The sequence below is a fragment of the Mustelus asterias genome, chromosome 4 (genome assembly GCF_964213995.1).
Source record: "Mustelus asterias chromosome 4, sMusAst1.hap1.1, whole genome shotgun sequence".
Lineage (NCBI taxonomy): Eukaryota > Metazoa > Chordata > Chondrichthyes > Carcharhiniformes > Triakidae > Mustelus > Mustelus asterias.
The window spans coordinates 81,855,556-81,874,783 of record NC_135804.1 but is presented as its reverse complement, the minus strand read 5'-3'; the positions used below and the strand labels follow the sequence as shown (position 1 = coordinate 81,874,783).

At 49.1% G+C, this 19,228-nt stretch overlaps 1 protein-coding gene across 2 annotated transcripts in view; it reads right to left on the bottom strand.

The window, feature by feature from the left end:
- The window catches only part of LOC144492813 (sodium- and chloride-dependent neutral and basic amino acid transporter B(0+)-like), a 315,961-nt gene that overhangs the window by 8,811 nt on the left and 287,922 nt on the right, over positions 1-19,228 (bottom strand). For both annotated transcript variants that reach the window (XM_078211282.1, XM_078211283.1), the window contains exons 11-13: positions 15,668-15,767; positions 13,934-14,043; positions 12,525-12,695 (exon numbers count right to left, since the gene is read on the bottom strand). In XM_078211282.1, the coding sequence (XP_078067408.1) occupies positions 12,525-12,695; positions 13,934-14,043; positions 15,668-15,767 (381 nt within the window). The remainder of the gene's footprint in view (positions 1-12,524; positions 12,696-13,933; positions 14,044-15,667; positions 15,768-19,228) is intronic.

The following is a 19,228-nucleotide window of genomic DNA, read 5'->3' as shown; positions in this document are numbered from 1 at the left end:
GCACATCCCTCCTATAACTTACACCACGAACCTTATAGTTATGCCCCCTAGTAATAGCTACATCCACCCGAGGAAATAGTCTCTGAACGTCCACCCTATCTATCCTCCTCATCATCTTATAAACCTCTATTAAGTTGCCTCTCAACCTTCTCCGCTCTAAAGAGAAAAGCCCTAGCTCCCTCAACCTTCCCTCATAAGACCTACCCTCCAAACCAGGCAGCATCCTGGTAAATCACCTTTGCACACTTTCCAGTGCTTCCACATCCTTCTTATAGTGAGGTGACCAGAACTGCACACAATATTCCAAATGTGGTCTCACCAAGGTCCTGCACAGTTGCAGCATAACCCCACGGCTCTTAAACTCAAACCACCTGTTAATAAACACTAACACACGATAGGTCTTCTTCACGGCTCTATTCACTTGAGTGGCAACCTTCAGAGATCTGTGGATATGAACCCCAAGATCTCTCTGTTCCTCCACATTCCTCAGAACCCTACCTTTGACCCTGTAATCCACATTCAAATTTGTCCTACCAAAATGAATCACCTTGCACTTATCAGGGTTAAACTCCATCTGCCATTTTTCAGCCCAGCTCTGCATCCTATCAATGTCTCTTTGCAGCCTACAACAGCCCTCCACCTCATCCACTACTCCACCAATCTTGGTGTCATCCGCAAATTTACTGATCCACCCTTCAGCCCCCTCCTCCAAGTCATTGATAAAAATCACAAATAGCAGAGGACCCAGCACTGATCCTTGTGGTACACCGTTGGTAAGTGGTCTCCAGTCTGAAAATTTTCCATCCACCACCACCCTCTGTCTTCTATGAAATACAGTAAGAAGTTTAACAACACCAGGTTAAAGTCCAACAGGTTTATTTGGTAGCAAAAGCCACACAAGCTTTCGGAGCTGCAAGCGGAAGGGGCTTGCAGCTCCGAAAGCTTGTGTGGCTTTTGCTACCAAATAAACCTGTTGGACTTTAACCTGGTGTTGTTAAACTTCTTACTGTGTTTACCCCAGTCCAATGCCGGCATTTCCACATCATGACTTCTATGAAATAGCCAGTTACTTATCCAATCGGCCAAATTTCCCTCTATCCCATACCTCCTTACTTTCTTCATGAGCCGATCATAGGGGACCTTATCAAACGCCTTACTAAAATCCATGTATATGACATCAACTGCTCTACCTTCATCGACACACTTAGTTACCTCCGCAAAAAAATTCAATCAAATTTGTGAGGCAAGACTTACCCTTCACGAATCCATGTTGACTATCCCGGATTAAGCTGCATCTTTCTAAATGGTCGTAAATCCTATCCCTCAGGACCTTTTCCATTAACTTACCGACCACCGAAGTAAGACTAACCAGCCTATAATTACCAGGATCATTCCTATTTCCTTTCTTGAACAGATGAACAACATTCGCCACTCTCCAGTCCTCTGGCACTATCCCCGTGGATAGTGAGGACCCAAAGATCAAAGCCAAAGGCTCTGCAATCTCATCCCTTGCCACCCAAAGAATCCTAGGATATATCTCATCTGGCCCAGGGGACTTATCGATCTTCAGGTTTTTCAAAATTGCTAATACATCTTCCCTCAGAACATCTGCCTCCTCCAGCCTATCAGCCTGTATCATACTCTCATCCTCAAAAACATGGCCCCTCTCCTTGGTGAACACTGAAGAAAGGTATTCATTCATCGTCTCTCCTATCTTTTGTAGGGTCTGAGAGACCCATCAGACAGACCTGTCAGGCCTCTTCTGCTGCAGCCAACCTCGGCCCAGCCCCTGCCCCCACCATCTATCGCGAGCCCCACACTGCCCAGAACTTTGGCCCTGCCCCCCCCCCCCTTACTGGTCAGACCACTCACACCGCTCTCACCCTCCCCCACTGATTATAATTGCAGAGTGGCAGTGGGGCACCCTCCAATCCCCACCGATTGCCTGCAGATTGGCAGCGCCCTCTAACCCCACCCACTGATCACCTGCAGAGTGACAGCAGGTCCCCCACCGATCGCCTGCATGATGCACAGTGGTCCCCCTTTACCAGCTGCCCCCCCCCACCTCATAGGCGCTGCCCCAGAAAGCCTTGTCCCCTCAGGCCCCGCCTCTTAGTACTGCCTGGAGCCTAGTGGGCAGTGCCAGGGTGCCAGGCTGGCACTGCCCAAGGGGCACCCTCCTTGCCCCTGACTTGCCCAGGGGGCCTCGATGGCCTCCAGTTCTACCAGTGAGGCCATCACGACTGGTCCCCATTCATGGGGACCAACTATTTTTCTAACCAGAGAGAACCGCTCTCAGCGAGGCCACAAAGGCAATTGAGCATGGACAATTGAGTCCCAGGTTCTCTAATTTTATTTAAATGATATGTAAATTTGCGTTAAATAAGTTATTCAGCCGTGCAGAAATGTGCACAAGGTTGACCTCGCTGGATATCCAGTGCTGGTAAGATTGCGAGAGGTGAGAAATCAGACGTGAACCTGATTTCTCTGCTCTCGCGTGATCTTACCGGCTCGCCGGTGGGGCACGATGTGAAGATTGCCCCCCCCAAGTGTCTGCAAAGGGACATAGACAGATTAAGTGAGTGGACAAAAATTTGGCAGCAAGGGTATTATGTGGGAAAATGCTAGATGGTGAGTTTTGGCATGAAGAATAAAAGGGAATTTTAAAAAATTTAAAAAGTAGAATATTATTTAAATACAGAGTGATGACAGAATGCTGCAGGACTGGGGGTTCTGGTTATCCTTGTACATAAATCACAAAAGCCAACACGCAGGTCTAGCAAGTAATCAGAAAGGCAAATGAAATGTTGGCCTTTGTTACCAGGATGATGGCGTGTAAATGTGAGACATCTTGCTATAACTACATTGGTGAGACCACACCTAATATAGTCTACAGTTTTGGTCACATTACTTAAGGAGGGACATATTTATTTTGGAAGCAGATCGGAGAAGGTTCACTAGGCTTAATCCTGGGATCAGGGTTTTGTCATCTGAAGAATGGTTGAGCAAATTGGGCCTCAACTTTTTGAAAAGAGATTTTGAGGGGACCTGATAGGTAGTTGCTGAGAGGATGTTTCCTCATGAGGCAGAATGAACAACTGGGGGTACAGATTTTAAAAAAGGGTTCTGCCATTTAAGATGGAAATGAGAAGACATTTCTTCTCCGAGAGGATCATTAACGCTTGGAATTTTTTCTTCCAAAAATCAATGGAGGCTGGATCATTGAATATATTGAAGGCCGAGTTAGACAAGTTTTGACTGACAAGGGAGTCAAGGGATATATGGCAGGGAGCTGGAATGGTGGGGATAGTTGGGGGGGTGGTGGCGGCAACTGTTTGGGGTGCAGGCATGAAAGTGGAGTTATCGCCGCAATTGGATGAGCCATGATCTTATTGAATGGTGAAGCAAGCTCGAGGAGCTGAATGGCCTACAAGTGCTCCTATTTCATTTATTCTGAAATGACACCCATTCAATGGAAAACACATCACCAACCTATTCTAATTAACTTTTACCTGTCCCTTAGTCACTTTTTCTGGAGACACATTGTGTACCGTGGACGCACATTCACATCAAAGCCCTACAAAACTATACTGAAAAACAAATAAAGTTGAACAATGAAATGCCAAACATTCCAGCAATTTCCCCCCACCCATTCATTTCATGACAGTTTTCTAACCTTTTACTGAGATGTAATCATGTGTCTGTTATCATCAAAGACCAGTTGCTGACACCAAATTGTATTAACAAGCACCATTCATCATATAAATAGGGAATAAATTATTTAACTCAAATGATCCAAGATGCTTAACAGAAGAGTTACCAATAAATACTTTTGTCACTGAGACACTGAGAAATCTTACCAAAGACTGGCAGAGTGTTGGTTCCAATGTAAAAAATGGAGTGTTTCTCGTTGATGGTGCTGGCATGTTTTAGGACTGAATCTTATGCCTCATTAGTGATAATTTTTATGTCCATGAATATCATGTCATACTTGCAGTGTGTTCCCTCTGATTCACCCACCCCACAACAAATTCATTGCTGCAAGCACTACGGAGCTCCATATAAACAACTTCTCAGCACTTGACTGCAGAAGATGGCAGCCAAGAAGCCTACACTGTGCTTCTCGGAGGGGGCGTTCACCGTTATGCCGAATGGAGTGGAGCAGAGGCGGGACGCACTCTACCCCTGCTCCAGGAGATGGCCTTCCAGCAAGGTAACTATCACCATCTGGGATGCAGTCACAGCCCTATTCAGTGCAAGCACATGCCAGAAGAGGGTGGGGCAGCAGTGTCGGGAGGAGATGAATAACCTTCTTTGCTCAGCCAGGGTAAGTGAACCATCCCCGGTCTCTCACTGGGCTCCCTCGCACACCCCTCACACCCCAATTCTTTCTCTCACACCAGGTTTCAGATTTGCTCCTCTTTCCCACAATCACTATGTTCCCCCAATAGCTGCGATGCTCCTCACTCTCCAGCTCCCATTCAAGCCCCATGCCTGCCACAACTCATCACCATCTTAAATGTCAACACTCCCACCTACACTCTTCCTCTATATCTCATTGCAGGACAAACTCAAGCACAACAGGCATGAATGGGTGCAGCTAGCTTGCGTAGGTCCAAACCCGCCTGCGTTTTGAGGAGTGAGCCCTCAAGCTGGCCGGGGAGGCAGAAGATCATGTCTGTGTTGCTGGTGAAGTGGGGGCAGCAGGGAAACATGAGGATCTTCAACACATATGCTGTCATTCCTCAAGTCTCCAGCGAGTAATCAGTGTTCCCGCCTTTATCCCCTGTAATGCACTGATGCCATCTCCCTTCTTTTGCAGGCCGAACAGCGGAACAGGCCAGATTATCCTCATGCCTCTGGACCCACCAAACTCCAGCTACTCCAAGAGAGACCTCTCCAATCCAACCATTGAAGGAGGCATCGCAGCTGTCACCCACACCCAGCACAAGCACAGATACTCATATCTCAGTGGATTCACCAAGTAGACAGGCTTCTGGGTCACTCACTGATGAGGGCTTCACAACTGAAGATCCACAGCTGGTGGAGGCAGGGATATCCCAGGGAATTGGCACTCTGAGGGATGCCAGAGTCCAGAAATATGTTGAGTCCCTTGCCGATGATGTGCATCTGGGTCCAATCATCCCACAAATGAAGGAGCTGCAAAGGCAGGGTCAAGGGCATCAGGAAGGGATGACAGCATTCCTCCTCGTACTGCAAGGCTGACTAGAGGAACAAAGAACGAAGAACAAAGAACAATACAGCACAGGAACAGGCCCTTCGGCCCTCCAAGCCCGTGCCGTTCCCTGGTCCAAACTAGACCATTCTTTTGTATCCCTCCATTCCCACTCCGTTCATATGGCTGTCTAGATAAGTCTTAAACGTTCCCAGTGTGTCCGCCTCCACCACCTTGCCTGGCAGCGCATTCCAGGCCCCCACCACCCTCTGTGTAAAATATGTCCTTCTGATATCTGTGTTAAACCTCCCCCCCTTCACCTTGAACCTATGACCCCTCGTGAACGTCACCACCGACCTGGGGAAAAGCTTCCCACCGTTCACCCTATCTATGCCTTTCATAATTTTATACACCTCTATTAAGTCTCCCCTCATCCTCCGTCTTTCCAGGGAGAACAACCCCAGTTTACCCAATCTCTCCTCATAACTAAGCCCCTCCATACCAGGCAACATCCTGGTAAACCTCCTCTGTACTCTCTCCAAAGCCTCCACGTTCTTCTGGTAGTGTGGCGACCAGAACTGGACGCAGTATTCCAAATGCGGCCGAACCAACGTTCTATACATCTGCAACATCAGACCCCAACTTTTATACTCTATGCCCCGTCCTATAAAGGCAAGCATGCCAGATGCCTTCTTCACCACCTTCTCCACCTGTGACGTCACCTTCAAGGATCTGTGGACTTGCACACCCAGGTCCCTCTGCGTATCTACACCCTTTATGGTTCTGCCATTTATCGTATAGCTCCTCCCTACATCATTTCTACCAAAATGCATCACTTCGCATTTATAATGCATCACTCCTCAAATAGAAGGCAAGATGCCCACTGCCTTCTCTTTGAGGAGATGGTGCTGTCACTTGAGCACAAAGAGGCCAACACTGTGAGGTGGTGTCCGCAGTGGAGAACTTGGTGCAAGATATGCACGCTATGGCAGGAGATGTCCGCACCATGGTTCAGCTCATGACCTCCATGTCTGAGGGCTTCAGCTGCATTGTGCTGACACTGGTGGGAATCCAAGAGTGTCAGTGCCAGAGGACAGCGGCGCTGCATCTCACTTCAACTGCCCCTCCATCCCATGTATGAGCACAGGAGCCCCAGGGAACCTGAAGGACCCCCCCCACTCCCTGTGAGTGATTCACTGTCATCCCAGACACCGAGGAGGGCAGCAGTCAAACATCCATGCTGTCCAAAAGCAGGATTGGCCCCTCACCCCCTACCCAGAGCCCAACCCCAACCCCATACATGGAACCGCTCCCCCCTCCCCCCCCCCCCCCCCCCCCCGACACCAAAGCATACCACTCTCATATCTCACAGAGTTCTCCAGTGATTACAAGACCAAGGGCTGCTGAGGTGCTGCCAGGCTGCCCACCTTGGCTGTAAGATGGATGTGAACACTCCGCTGACACTCCGCATCCCATGTTTCTGAGCCCTATGATAAGCCCATTCGATGGCAAGACGCGTTAAGCTCTCTGTCAGGCAGGAGTCAGACACATTGCTGAGGATGAGAGAAGCATCGCTCTGTCCTCAATACAAGTCATCATCATTCTCCTGCAGAGTCTGGCCAATAGCCCTGCCCATGACACCTGGCAACAGCATGGGAGCATTCTGCTGGCACCACAATACTGGTTAAATGTTAGTTCCCATGGTGGGAAATCTCGTCACTCCCTAGTCCTGCACGTCCACAAAGTGAGACGGAGTGAGGCCATCCCTAGTGCACTGGTGGCCATTCGAACCCTATCCATTGCCCAGGCTTCTTCCACCTCCTCCTCTGTGTGGTCACCCTTGCCACCCTCCTCGACATCCTCCTATTCCGAGGAGATGTGGCATTCCTCCATCTTCTCCAGGTCCAGGTTGTCTCCCCTTTGCAGCACCAATTTGTGGAGAGCACAGCAGACCACAATGATGCAGGAGACCCTCTGGGGGCTATACATTAGGGCACCCCCCGACCTGTTCATGCCACCCGATTGGTCCAGGCACCTGAACCACATCTTCAGTAGACCAATCGCGTGCTTGACTAGCACGCATGTTGAAATGTGAGCCTCGTTGTATTGAGTCTCCACTAGTTTTGTGGCCTCCGCACTGGCATCATCAGCCACCTTCTGAGTGGGTAGCCTTTGTCATCTCTCCAGCTGCCACCTCCCTCAAAAATGGCTAGCATCTGAGAGCGCTCTAAGAACGCCATGGATACTCCCAGGAAACAGGCACACACTTACATGATATGCATTGAGGGATGAGTATCCCTTGTGGTTCACGAATGGCGCTTCATAGCACCATGGAGTGCAATGTGAGTGCAGTCAATCAAACCTTGCACCTGGAGCAAGATGTTAAGGTGCAAAGCTTGTGGCCCTGCCATCATGGCTCACCTGGTCCTGGTCCAACTTGACAAACATATGAGCCCTCGCATAAAGGGCATCTGTGACCTCCTGGATGCATTTGTGTGTGGCCGACGGGTAGATGCCACAGAGGTCACTCGTGCTGCCCTGGAATGAGCCACTCACATAGAAATTCAGAGCATCTGTGAGTTTAAGGGCCATAGGCATGTCCTAGCATGTGGTGCCAGCTCTTGCAGAATCTGGTCCATCGTCTCCCAGGACAGACGCAGCCTTATATGGCTTTGCATCTCTGACATCTGCAGATATGATGACCAATGTTCGAACGCCCTCGGCTGGTACCTATGCATCTGCAGTGCTGCTCCTGGAACAGTGACAGGCCCAGCCTCTTCCTCCTCCACAGCATGCTGGTCCTAACTAGTTACCATGGACATCGGTGTCTCTGCTGCTGTTTTATGCCAATAAGTAGGATAGTCAACTCAACAGGCTCCATGATCCTCCAGACCATGCACTGTAAGGAAGGGACCAGTGAGCTATGAGGTTTTGTGAGAGAGTCCCGATCCTCATCCCTTGATTCCTGTGCAACTACCACCCAATGATAGCACACTCAGTAGGTGCCTCAATGCCATTTCTCACACCTTCCACTCTGACACTTTAGCCACATCTCCACATTGGTCTCTGTCAACTCCAGCAGGATGCAACGTGTGGACCCACCAGGGTCTCAGTGGCGTAAAATGCCTGCATTTCCCCAACCTCCAAGCTCCCCCCACCAAAGAAAACTGATGTCACATCAGTGGGCAGTTATGAGTGGCTGCATGTTACCAGTGTTGGCATCTTGATGGGGCCTCGCCGATGCACCCCAGCTTAACATCGATTAGAGTGCATGATGATAGACATCACCATCATGCTTTGCATAGGGGGACACATCAGTGTTAGAGGACAGGAACCCAGGAAGGAGGAAACAGAAAGCATTGCTCCCTGCGCAGTGAACACTCCTCCTAACTGCCCCTCAAAGGACAAGGTTCACGCCTGTGTGGACCTGTTGTAAATGGCATCAGTGTGATGTCATGCCGGCTCCCGCTGAATATCCAGTGAGGGGGGGATGAAATGCTGATGTATTAAAATGAGGTTCCTGGGTTCCTGCTGCATGTTTCACACTACTCTGCCGGCAAGGGGGGCTGGAAAATCGGAACTTGGGAACTTGCCGGTGTGAATCATGCTTTCCAAGAGTTTCCAGATTTTGAACACAAACCGCTATTTCTGAGGATGGAGAGTCCAGGCTCAAAATCGCCCCTAACATCAGAATAGTTGACCAAAATCGTCATCAAAGAGATAAACTTTAAGGAGTGTCTTAAAGGAGGAGAGGGGAGAAGAGAGGCAAATAGGGAAGGAAGTCCAGAGCTGATATCTCAGGCGATTGAAAGCACTGCCACAAATGATGAAGCAATTAAAATATAAAACTGAAGCTTTGTCAGGAGCCATTGTATGTCAACACGAGCAGGGGTGATGAGGAAATTTAACTTTCAGTGTCAATTCAAATACTTTTAGATGAAGTCATTTTGATGGAGAGTGGAAAGTTGGAGGTCAGCCAAGAGAGTAATGGGATTGTCCAGTCTAGAGATGGCATTTTGTCCATCAGTTTCCACATATCATAGAATCATAGGATCATAGAATCCCCCAGTGCAGAAGAAGGTGATTCGCCCATCAAATCTGCATTGACTCTCTGACAGAAGCTCTTAGCCAGGTCCTCTCCCCTGCCCTATCCCCATAACCCCTCATATGTAACATGGCTAAGCAACCTAACCTGCACATCTTTGGACTGGGGGAAGAAACCGGAGTACCCGAAGGAAACACAGGTCTTGGGAGAATGTGCAAACTCCACACAGACAGTTACCCAAGATCAGAATCAAACTTGAGTCCCTGGAGTTGTGAGGCAGCAGTGCTAACCACTGTGCCACCGTGCCGCCCCTATCTGCTGATGATACCCAAATCCACCTTACCACCAGACCCTCGACACCAATACTGTCTCCAAATTGTCCGTCTGCTTGTCGGAAATCCAGTTCTGAATGAGCAGAAATTTCTGCCAATTAAAACTTGGAAACACAGTGTAGCCGGGCCATCCACTCTGGTGTTACAATGTTGCAGGAGATTGTAGGAATGCATGGGCCGGGGTGGTGTTGGGGGGCGGGGGGGGGCGCGTGGTTGTGTTTGGAACCTATGTGCGGCAACACAGGCCCCTAGTGACCAAGTGCGTGGCAATCAGAGACTCCCTTGCATCTTGAGGAGCCCTATGCACTGCTCCACTATTGACTGGGTGGCAATGTGGGCCTCATTATATCGGGTCTCCACCTCAGTCTCAGGCCTCTGCACAGGTGTCATCAGCCAAGTCGGAAGCAGGTTCCCCCATGTCCCCCACGAGCCATCCCTGCACCCTGGGCTCTTGCACAAAGACCTCCAGGAATCTGAGCTCCTCAATATAAAACTGTCATGTGTGCTGCGGGGGTGTCTGGCACAGACGTGCATGATGTTCAGCTGATGGTCACACACCAACTGCACATTGATGGAATGGAAGCCCTTTCTGTTCATGAATCTTCCTGGATTCTTCACCTGGGCCTTGAGGGTGACATGGGTGCAGTCTTCAGCCCCCTGCACATTTGGCATCCCCGTGATGGCTGAAAATCCTGCATCCCAGACTTCCTGCTGGGCCTGGTCCAGGTCAAATTTAATATACTGGCCAGCCCAGGCATACAGGGAATCGATGACCTCCTGGACGGATGATTGGGAAATGCCATAAATTTCTCCGCTGAGGGTCTGGAAACACCTAGTGGCGTAAAGGTTTAAGGCGACTTTCACAGTCACTGGGATTCTGTGCCCCACTGTGCCCCAAGGTGCCAGGTTCTGCAACAAATGGCACAGGTGTCGCACTGTCTTCTTTCGGGGCTGGAGCTGTTGGCGTGGGCGACACATAATGTCCGACAGTTGCTCAAAGAACACTAACATGTGGAAGTGCTGGTGTCTCTACTCCGTCCTTCTCCTGCTCCCCTCTCGGGGCAAATGGTGGCCACATCCTGCCTCTGTCTCCGTCTGCGAGTGGTGAGGCCTAGGGCTTCAGTGCCCACAATTCATCCTCCTGCTCCTCTTCCTCAGCTCCAGCAGTAACCAAAACAACAGCAAGGTCAATGAGCTGCTTTGAAAAGGCATCTCATCAATTTAAAGGCTGGGGGAGGGGATGGTGGTTGGGGATGGGGAGAGATGGATGGAAAGGTTAGAGAACTTTGCTCGCCTCCAACCCAGCAACACACACTCCGCACAGCTCCTCCCCACAGCCCCCCAGCAACACCCACTCCCCATATCACCCCCATAACACCTCCAGAATGGCAACACAGCCCCCCGTATTCACAAATACCCACCCAAAACCTATGTAGTAGTGGCCCCAGATAGTGCTCCTTGACAAGTCCTGAAGCTGCAGCACTGCCAGTTCAGAGGGAATCCAGCCCATCCCCCACCAGCAATATTGGTTGCTGCTGCTAGCACTGGGGCCCAGAGTCAGCGCTAGGACCCAAGTTCAGCCCACAGACCTGGGTCCGTGCTGACAGTCCGAAGTTGGACCCCTTGCGCAACGACAGCCCCCCACCCCCTCACACGCTCGCATGTCCCCCCGACCCGAAATGCAACATGCCCACCAAGCCCACCACCCCCCCCCCTCCAACCAGCACGGAGCAGTTTGAAAACAAAGACTCACGTTCTTGCTCACCCTCACTGCTCCAGCGCCTGAAACCAACTTTTATAGAGGAGATGTTTTCCTCACCTGTTCCAGCTGCAGCGAATGAGGTCATTCAGGCAGGTGAGCTGGGATGATTGGGAGTGAAGTTCGCTGATTGCATTGAAATGAATGAATAAAGTGCAAATTGACATTTCGCCCATTTTGGGCAGGGTCCCAATTTTTTTGTGGTAAAATGGGAATGGGCACGAAAATGGGCACCATTCCCGCTAGTTGCATTACTCCCAATTTTACAACTTTTTCCCACCACAAAACTGGCATGATGAGGTCGTTAAATTCCACCCGATGAGTCTAACTCATTCCTGCCTGGTGTCCCACATTCTCTCCTTGATAATCTTGATGTCATCCAAGCATCTTTGGTCACAGCTTTAGTCATGGCAAGTCCCGTTTACCTATCACCATTGTGCATGGTGATTGACCTTGGCTCCCAGTTAAGCATCAGCTCAATTTTAAAATCCTTAACCCTGTTTTCCTATCACTTCATGACCCCACCCTTCCCCATCTCCGTGATCTATTCCAGCCGCACAATCCTCAGGTATCTACTCTCCTCTCAGTCTGGCCCCATGAGCTTCCCAATTTTAATTGCTCCACCATAGGTGTCTGTCCCTTCAGCTGGGCAAGGCCCTGAACTCTGCAATTTCCCCTGAGACCTTTCCACCTATCTGCCTCTTTTTTTCACCGATAAGATGGTTCTTGAAGCCTACCTAGTTAACCAAAATTATAGTAACTTGCCTGATATCTTCTTACATAGCTCAGTGTCAAACTTTGCTTTATAAAGTACCTTGCGACATTTTTAGTACATTAAGTTCATTTTTTTTGGAATCGCAAGTAGGCTTACATTAACATTGCAATGAAGTTACTGTGAAAATCCCCGAGTCACTACATTCCAATGCTTGTTTGGGTACACTGAGGGAGAATTTAGCATGGCCAATGCACCTAACCAGTGGGTTAGGTGGGGTGAAACCGGAGCACCCAGAGGAAACCCATGCAGACATGAGGAGAACGTACATACACCAGTCAGTGACCTGAGGCCGAAATCAAACCCAGGTCCTTGGCGCTGTGAGGCAGCAGTGCTGACCACTATGCCATTAAATGTGCAATATAAAGACAAGCTGTCATTGTTGTACATTGAGAGATTGGGAGAACCTCATATAAATCATGTTCCTTAATCTTCCTTACCTGACACAAGGTAGAGCCCTCAGCTTGCACAACTCTCACAATGGCGACAATAGGGATCCACATGATACAAAAGATGATCAGACTCCAGCCAAATGCTATTGCCCAGACTGGGTACTCAACAGATCCATATGTTGGTGGGGTAAATGTTGTTAATGACCAGATTAAAATTACCTGAATGAAACGATTGTACAAAACAAGATTAAATACAGAATGAGAGTTTGTCTGCATTTTATTTTCAGCTTAAATCACTCCAAGATGTAACATGGGCTATATACACAGAAATATGTGGATTACCCACATAAATACTAAGGCTACAAGTGTGAGTGACAGACTAAGAATCCTGCAGCAAGCAACTCACTTCCTGACTCCTCAAAGCCCGTCCATCATCTACAAGGCACAAATCACACGGTAGCAGCACGGTAGCACAGTGGTTAGCACTGCTGCTTCACGGCTCCAGGGACCTGGGTTCGATTCCCGGCTTGGGTCACTGTCTGTGTGGAGTTTGCACATTCTCCTCGTGTCTGCGTGGGTTTCCTCCGGGTGCTCCGGTTTCCTCCCACAGTCCAAAGATGTGCGGGTTAGGTTGATTGGCCATGCTAAAACAATTGCCCCTTAAGTGTGCTGGGATGCGTAGATTAGAGGGATTAGCGGGTAAAATATGTAGGGATATGGGGGTAGGGCCTGGGTGGGATTGTGGTCGGTGCAGACTCGATGGGCCGAATGGCCTCTTTCTGTACTGTAGGGTTTCTATGATTTCTATGATTCTATGAAATCAGGGCCAGAATTCTCCCATCCTGCCCGCCACTGGAATTCTAGCGGGCGGAGGGCAGACCATGTAAAGGTCCATTGAAGTCGAGTGGGAATCTCTAGTTTTCAGGCAAGTGTGGCCAGAGAAACCCACTGCAGGAGTGTGATGGAATATTCTGACCTTGCCTGGATGAGTGCAGCGCCAACAACACTAAAGAAGCTTGACACCATTCATGACAAAGCAGCCCACTTGAATGTTATGTCATCCACAAATATTCACTCCCTCCACCACCACGTGCAGAAGTGTGTCTATCTACAAGATGCACTGCAGCAACTCACTAAGATTCCTTAGGCAACTACTTCCAAACCCATGTCCACTGACATATTGAAGGACCAAAGCAGCAGATACATGAGAACACCATCACCTGGAGGTTCCCTTCCAAGCCACACACCATCCTGACTTGGAAATATATCGCTATTCCTTCACTGGCATGGGTCAAAATCTAGAGCTCCCTCCCTAACAGCACTGTGGGTTTAACTACACCATGGGGATTGAAGCAGTTCAAGAAAGCAGCTCCTTCTCATGGGCGATTAGGTATGGTCATAAATGCTGACCCAGCCAACAATGTCCACATGAATGAATATAAAACAAATCTCCTTACTGCCAACAAACACGGAGAGATAAAAATCCAACATGCTCTCCACCACAGCCAGAAGAGCCAATTCCTTTTTCCAATCATCATCTCAATGTCCTTGATGAATCGGTTTATCCCTGTGAACAACAAGAAAGCAGAGAGTCACAGTCACTTGGTTAATCCTGAAAAGGATGTTGTTGATGAGCAGATTGGGATCTGCTGGCATTTCAAACAAGATGAGTAATTTGCCTTAGTCAACAACCTCAACACAGGAAACATACTGACGGTGAACCCTGTCTTGTTGACTCAACTGCTTTGATAGTTGGGAGGAGCTGACTACTGACTGAATCAAGTGGCAAAAAGCTCATGGTGAAGACATTTAAGCAACATCACCATCAACAATTAACAGGTAAAAGAACACTGCAGCAAAATTGACCCCAGAGGTAAGCAGCTGTAGCTGAGCATGAACAAAGGCATCATGGTGATGTATGTTTCCGATGTTGGCATGTGGAACCAAATGGGAAGGAGTTTTGAGAATTTTGACTACAACTGTAAGTTCTTTCCCGAGAAGTGGCTCAGTTTGTTCGTACACTCACCTGAGTCACAAGATCCAGGGTTTGAGCACAAAAAGCAAAGGTGACACTCCAGTGCAGAGCTGAGGGAGTGCTCCATGTTAAAAAAGTAGGGCAGGATTTTCCACATAAGAACATAAGAAATAGGAGCAGGAGTAGGCCATCTAGCCCCTCAAGCCTGCTCCGCCATTCAATAAGATCATGGCTGATCTGATAGTGGGTTCAGTTCCACTTACCCGCCCGCTCCCCATAACCCTTAATTCCTTTAATGGTTAAAAATCTATCTATCTGTGACTTAAACACATTTAACGAGGTAGCCTCTACTGCTTCATTGGGCAGAGAATTCCAAAGACTCACTACCCTCTGGGAGAAGAAGTTCCTCCTCAACTCTGTTCTAAATTGACTCCCCCGTATTTTGAGGCTATGCCCCCTAGTTCCTGTTTCCATTGTAAGTGGAAATAACCCCACTGCTTCTACCCTGTCTAGCCCCTTCATTATCTTATATGTCTCTATGAGATCTCCCCTCAACCTTCTAAACTCCAATGAGTACAGGCCCAGTCTCCTGTGGCATGTTTTGTGATGGCAACCCACCATTGGCCAGCGGTGGGATCTTCCAATCCTGCAACTGTCAATGGGGTTTCCCATCCTGTGCACCCCCGCCGCAATTTGGGTTCGCCATTGGCAGAACGAGATGATCCCACCGGCAAGAACGGCTGGAAAATTCTGGTTGTAGTTTTTGCATGAGGCATTAATCCATGGCCCTGTCTATTTGTTTGGCTGGATGTAAGATCGCAAGACATGATTTTGAAGAAGAGCAGAGTAAGGATTCCTGATCTGACCAATACACATCGTTAAATCAACATCATGCAATCACATCACCTTGTCATTGCCAAACACATTGCTGTTTGTGGAAGTTTGCAGAATGCAAATTGATTACCATGTTTTCTACATTACAACAATAATTAATGGATTGGAAAGCATTTTGAGATGTCTGGTAGTCACATGAAGTGTTATTTACATGTTAGTAATTATTTTTCCCTTTCAACTAAGGAGAAAATTTGAATTCCCATCCTGGATTTTATTACCCTCTTCAGAAAACACATTTTGATGTGTTTTCTGAAGAGACAGGAAGAATCACACGTGCACTTCTGAAAGTTTTTTTGTTTCAATATTTTTCTATTCTACTTACCATATATCCAGCTTATACTGATGAGTTCCAGCAGAGCGATTGTAATGAGAACCCATCCAGTAAAGAAATAATCGATCAAACTTAACCAGTAAATCCCAGCCTTGAATTAAATGCAAAATTAGAAAATGTAACATGGGAAAACAATGACTTTCAAAATAAGAGATGAATGGAACATGAAAAATTTATTTTGTCTCAACCACAAAACATCCAATTCTAATTTATCTGCTCATTCTTTCCTCATTTCTTTAAGTTCTCAATCAACTTTGGCACTTCAATTTCGAACAAGGAGACCAAAATTCCATGCAGTGCACCAGATGTAATCTCACTTGGATCAAATACCTCTCGGGATTTATATCTTTATGTTCCTTGCAATGCACCTCAACATGCCTGGAAACATTGTATTACACATTACTCACACATCCATGAAAACAAGAACAACTTATATTGATATAACATCTTTAACATAATTAGATGCCGCAAAGCACTTCAAAGATCCCAACATCTCTCCATTCCCAACATCCATGGGGTTACCATTGACCAGAAGCTGAACTGGGCGAGCAATATAAATAATGTGGTTACCAGTGTTACCAGGCTCGGAATCCTGCAGCAAGCAACTTGCCTGCTGACTCCTCAAAGTCCGTCCACAATCTACAAGGCACAAGTCAGGAGTGTGATGGAATATTCTCCACTTGCCTGGATGAGTACAACTCCAATAACATTCTAGAAACTTGACACCATCCAAGACAAAGCTCCCCACTTGATTGGCACCCCATCCACAAACATTCACTCCTTCCACCACTGGCACAGAATGGAGCAGTGCGTGCCACCTACAAGGAACAAAGAATTCACCAAGGCTCAATGGGCAGAAACTTCCAAACACATGACTGCTACCATCTGGAAGGACAAGGGCAGAGAATGCCACCACCTAGAAATTCCCCTCCAAGTTACTCAGCAATCCTGACATGGAAATATATTACCATTCCTTCAATGTCGCTGGGTCAAAATCCTAAACTTCCTCCTTAATAGCACTGTGGGTGTACCTGCACCACATAAACTGCAATGGTTCAAGATGGCAGCTCACCACCACCTTTTCAAGGACAATTAGGGAAGGGCAATAGGTGCTGATCTAGCCAGCAACAGCCACAGTTCCATTAATAAATATCGAAAAAAGCTGTGCGGAATCCTCCCAAGAAAATTCTAAGTGTCAAATTCGTATGAAAACTGGAGTAATTCACGCTGGTTTTTTGAGTAGGAGTTCAGAAAAGAATCTTTCACATTCTGTGCACTGCAGAGGCCACCAGCATGAATATCATTTATTTAAGGGGGCGGAACCTATTCCCACTGGAGAGGCTGAAATCAGCGCACTGAGCGGGCTACTGTGCATGCACCAGTCTGTCAGTGCCAAGATTGGTGCATGTGCAGTGGCTCCGCACTGACAGTCTCCCGATTGTTGGCCAGCTCAATCGTTGTCCAGCCCCACGACCCCTGCAATGCCGGCTCTCCGCCCCTCCCACAGTCCAATCGCTGCCTCCCGACCATTCCCGGGCCCAGTCCCGAACCACCCTCCCTCTCGACCTGCCATGTTCTCCAGCACTTCCCCCTCCATCCCCGATCACCCCCCTGGACAATAATTCCCCCCTCCCCCCTCGCAGTCCCCACCCACCCACCGCAGTACTGACCCCCCCAGCAGGCTGAGCTCCCACCCCAAGCCCATCCCGATCATTGACCTCCCTTCTTCCCCAAACAACCCCTGTGCAGAGTGGCAGCAGGCGCCTCCCCACTGATCCCCCACCCCCCATCAGGCCCCACCTCTACGTCCCATCCCCGCAATAGGCCCCACCCCCTTGGCACTGCCCCATGTCCGATGGGCAGTGCCAAGGTACCCCCTGGGCATTGGCACTTTGCTCCTTGGACAGTGTCAGGGCCACAAGCTGGCACTGCCAGGATGCCCATGCCTATGCAGCACCACCCAGAGGGGTCGGGCCGCAAACTCCCCGAAAGCGGGGAGCTACTCTAAAGCCTGCTGGAGTGAAACACGGGTGAGGCTCACGGGCCTGGAGCTTCAGTCCTGGGCTCACTAATCTCATTTAAATTATACGGAAATGCTTATTTAAACCATTTCCGCCTCTCCCTGCCAATGTCCAGTGCAGAGCAGATGTTGCTGGAAATCCTCTCTAAGACTGCCTCTCAGTGGTCCAATCTCCAGGCTGACATGTCTAATATCTTCAGCCTTCCCCCATGATTCCAGACATTGGGGAGCAGCCTTGTAACTCCGCTCATCACAGCTCCCTGTGTTTGAATGTATGTCACTCTGTGATGCACCATCAATTTATGAGGACTCCAGCGAGTGAGTGAAAATAACAGGCTTTTAATCGCAAAGAACTGGAACACACCCTTGTTGCTAGCCTGGCCCAGACTGAGGCAGGGGGGAGGAACCGTCACCTTTATACCTCGATCAGGTGGAAAGGGAGGAGTCTCGGGTCAGGCGCAGCAGGGGTGTGTCCAGGCATATAACATGCAGTTACAGTGGGTCACCACATTCACCCCCTGTTTTAAAAAAAAGAGTCCGGCAGGGGTGAGATGGGTGGAACAATATATACAGAGGCCCAAAAATATATACAAGAGTCACGGCTGAAGTAAGACGTCGACCCCTCACAGGTTCAGCCTGTCGGGCGGTTTGATCCGTCGCTGCGACCGCCATAGTACTGGTTGAGGTGTTGTTTCAGGTGGCAGGGTGAAACCGCTCGAGTCCGCCGTCGTCCCTTCTGGTCGGGTACTGTGCGGTGACTCCGGGGGCTCAGGCGAGCTGCATACAGGGGACAAAGAAGTAAGCGGACCTGGTGCTACCTGAACAACAGAGGGATGTGGGATGGGAGGTCATAGTGGGCTCCGGGGCACCCGCAGGTGCCAGGTTCCGGATAGAGACCGTGTCCTCCCGCCCATCGGGGTACGCCACATAGGCATATTGGGGGTTGGCGTGGAGGAGCTGGACCTTTTCGACCAGGGGGTCCGACTTATGGGGCCACACATGCCTCCAGAGCAGAACAGGACCTGGGTACGCCAGCCACGATGGTAGTGAGATCCCCGAGGAGGACTTCCTAGGGAAAGCAAACATCCGCTCATGGGGGGTGGCATTGGTAGCCGTACACAGGAGTGACCTAATTGAGTGCAGTGCATCAAGGAGGACTTCTTGCCAGCGGGTGACTGGAAGCCCTTTAGACCGTAGCGCTAGTAAAACGGCCTTCCAGACTGTCGCATTCTCCCTCTCTACCTGTCCGTTTCCCCTGGGGTTGTAGCTGGTAGTCCTACTCGAGGCTATGCCTTTAGAGAGCAGGTACTGACGCAGCTCATCACTCATGAAGGAGGATCCCCGGTCGCTATGGATGTAGCTAGGGAAACCGAACAGGGTGAAGAGGCCGTGCAGGGCCCTGACGACCGTGGCTGAAGTCATATCCGAGCAGGGAATGGCGAAAGGGAATCGGGAGTACTCATCTATAACGTTGAGGAAATAGATGTTGCGGTCAGAAGAAGGAAGGGGCCCTTTGAAATCAATGCTGAGGC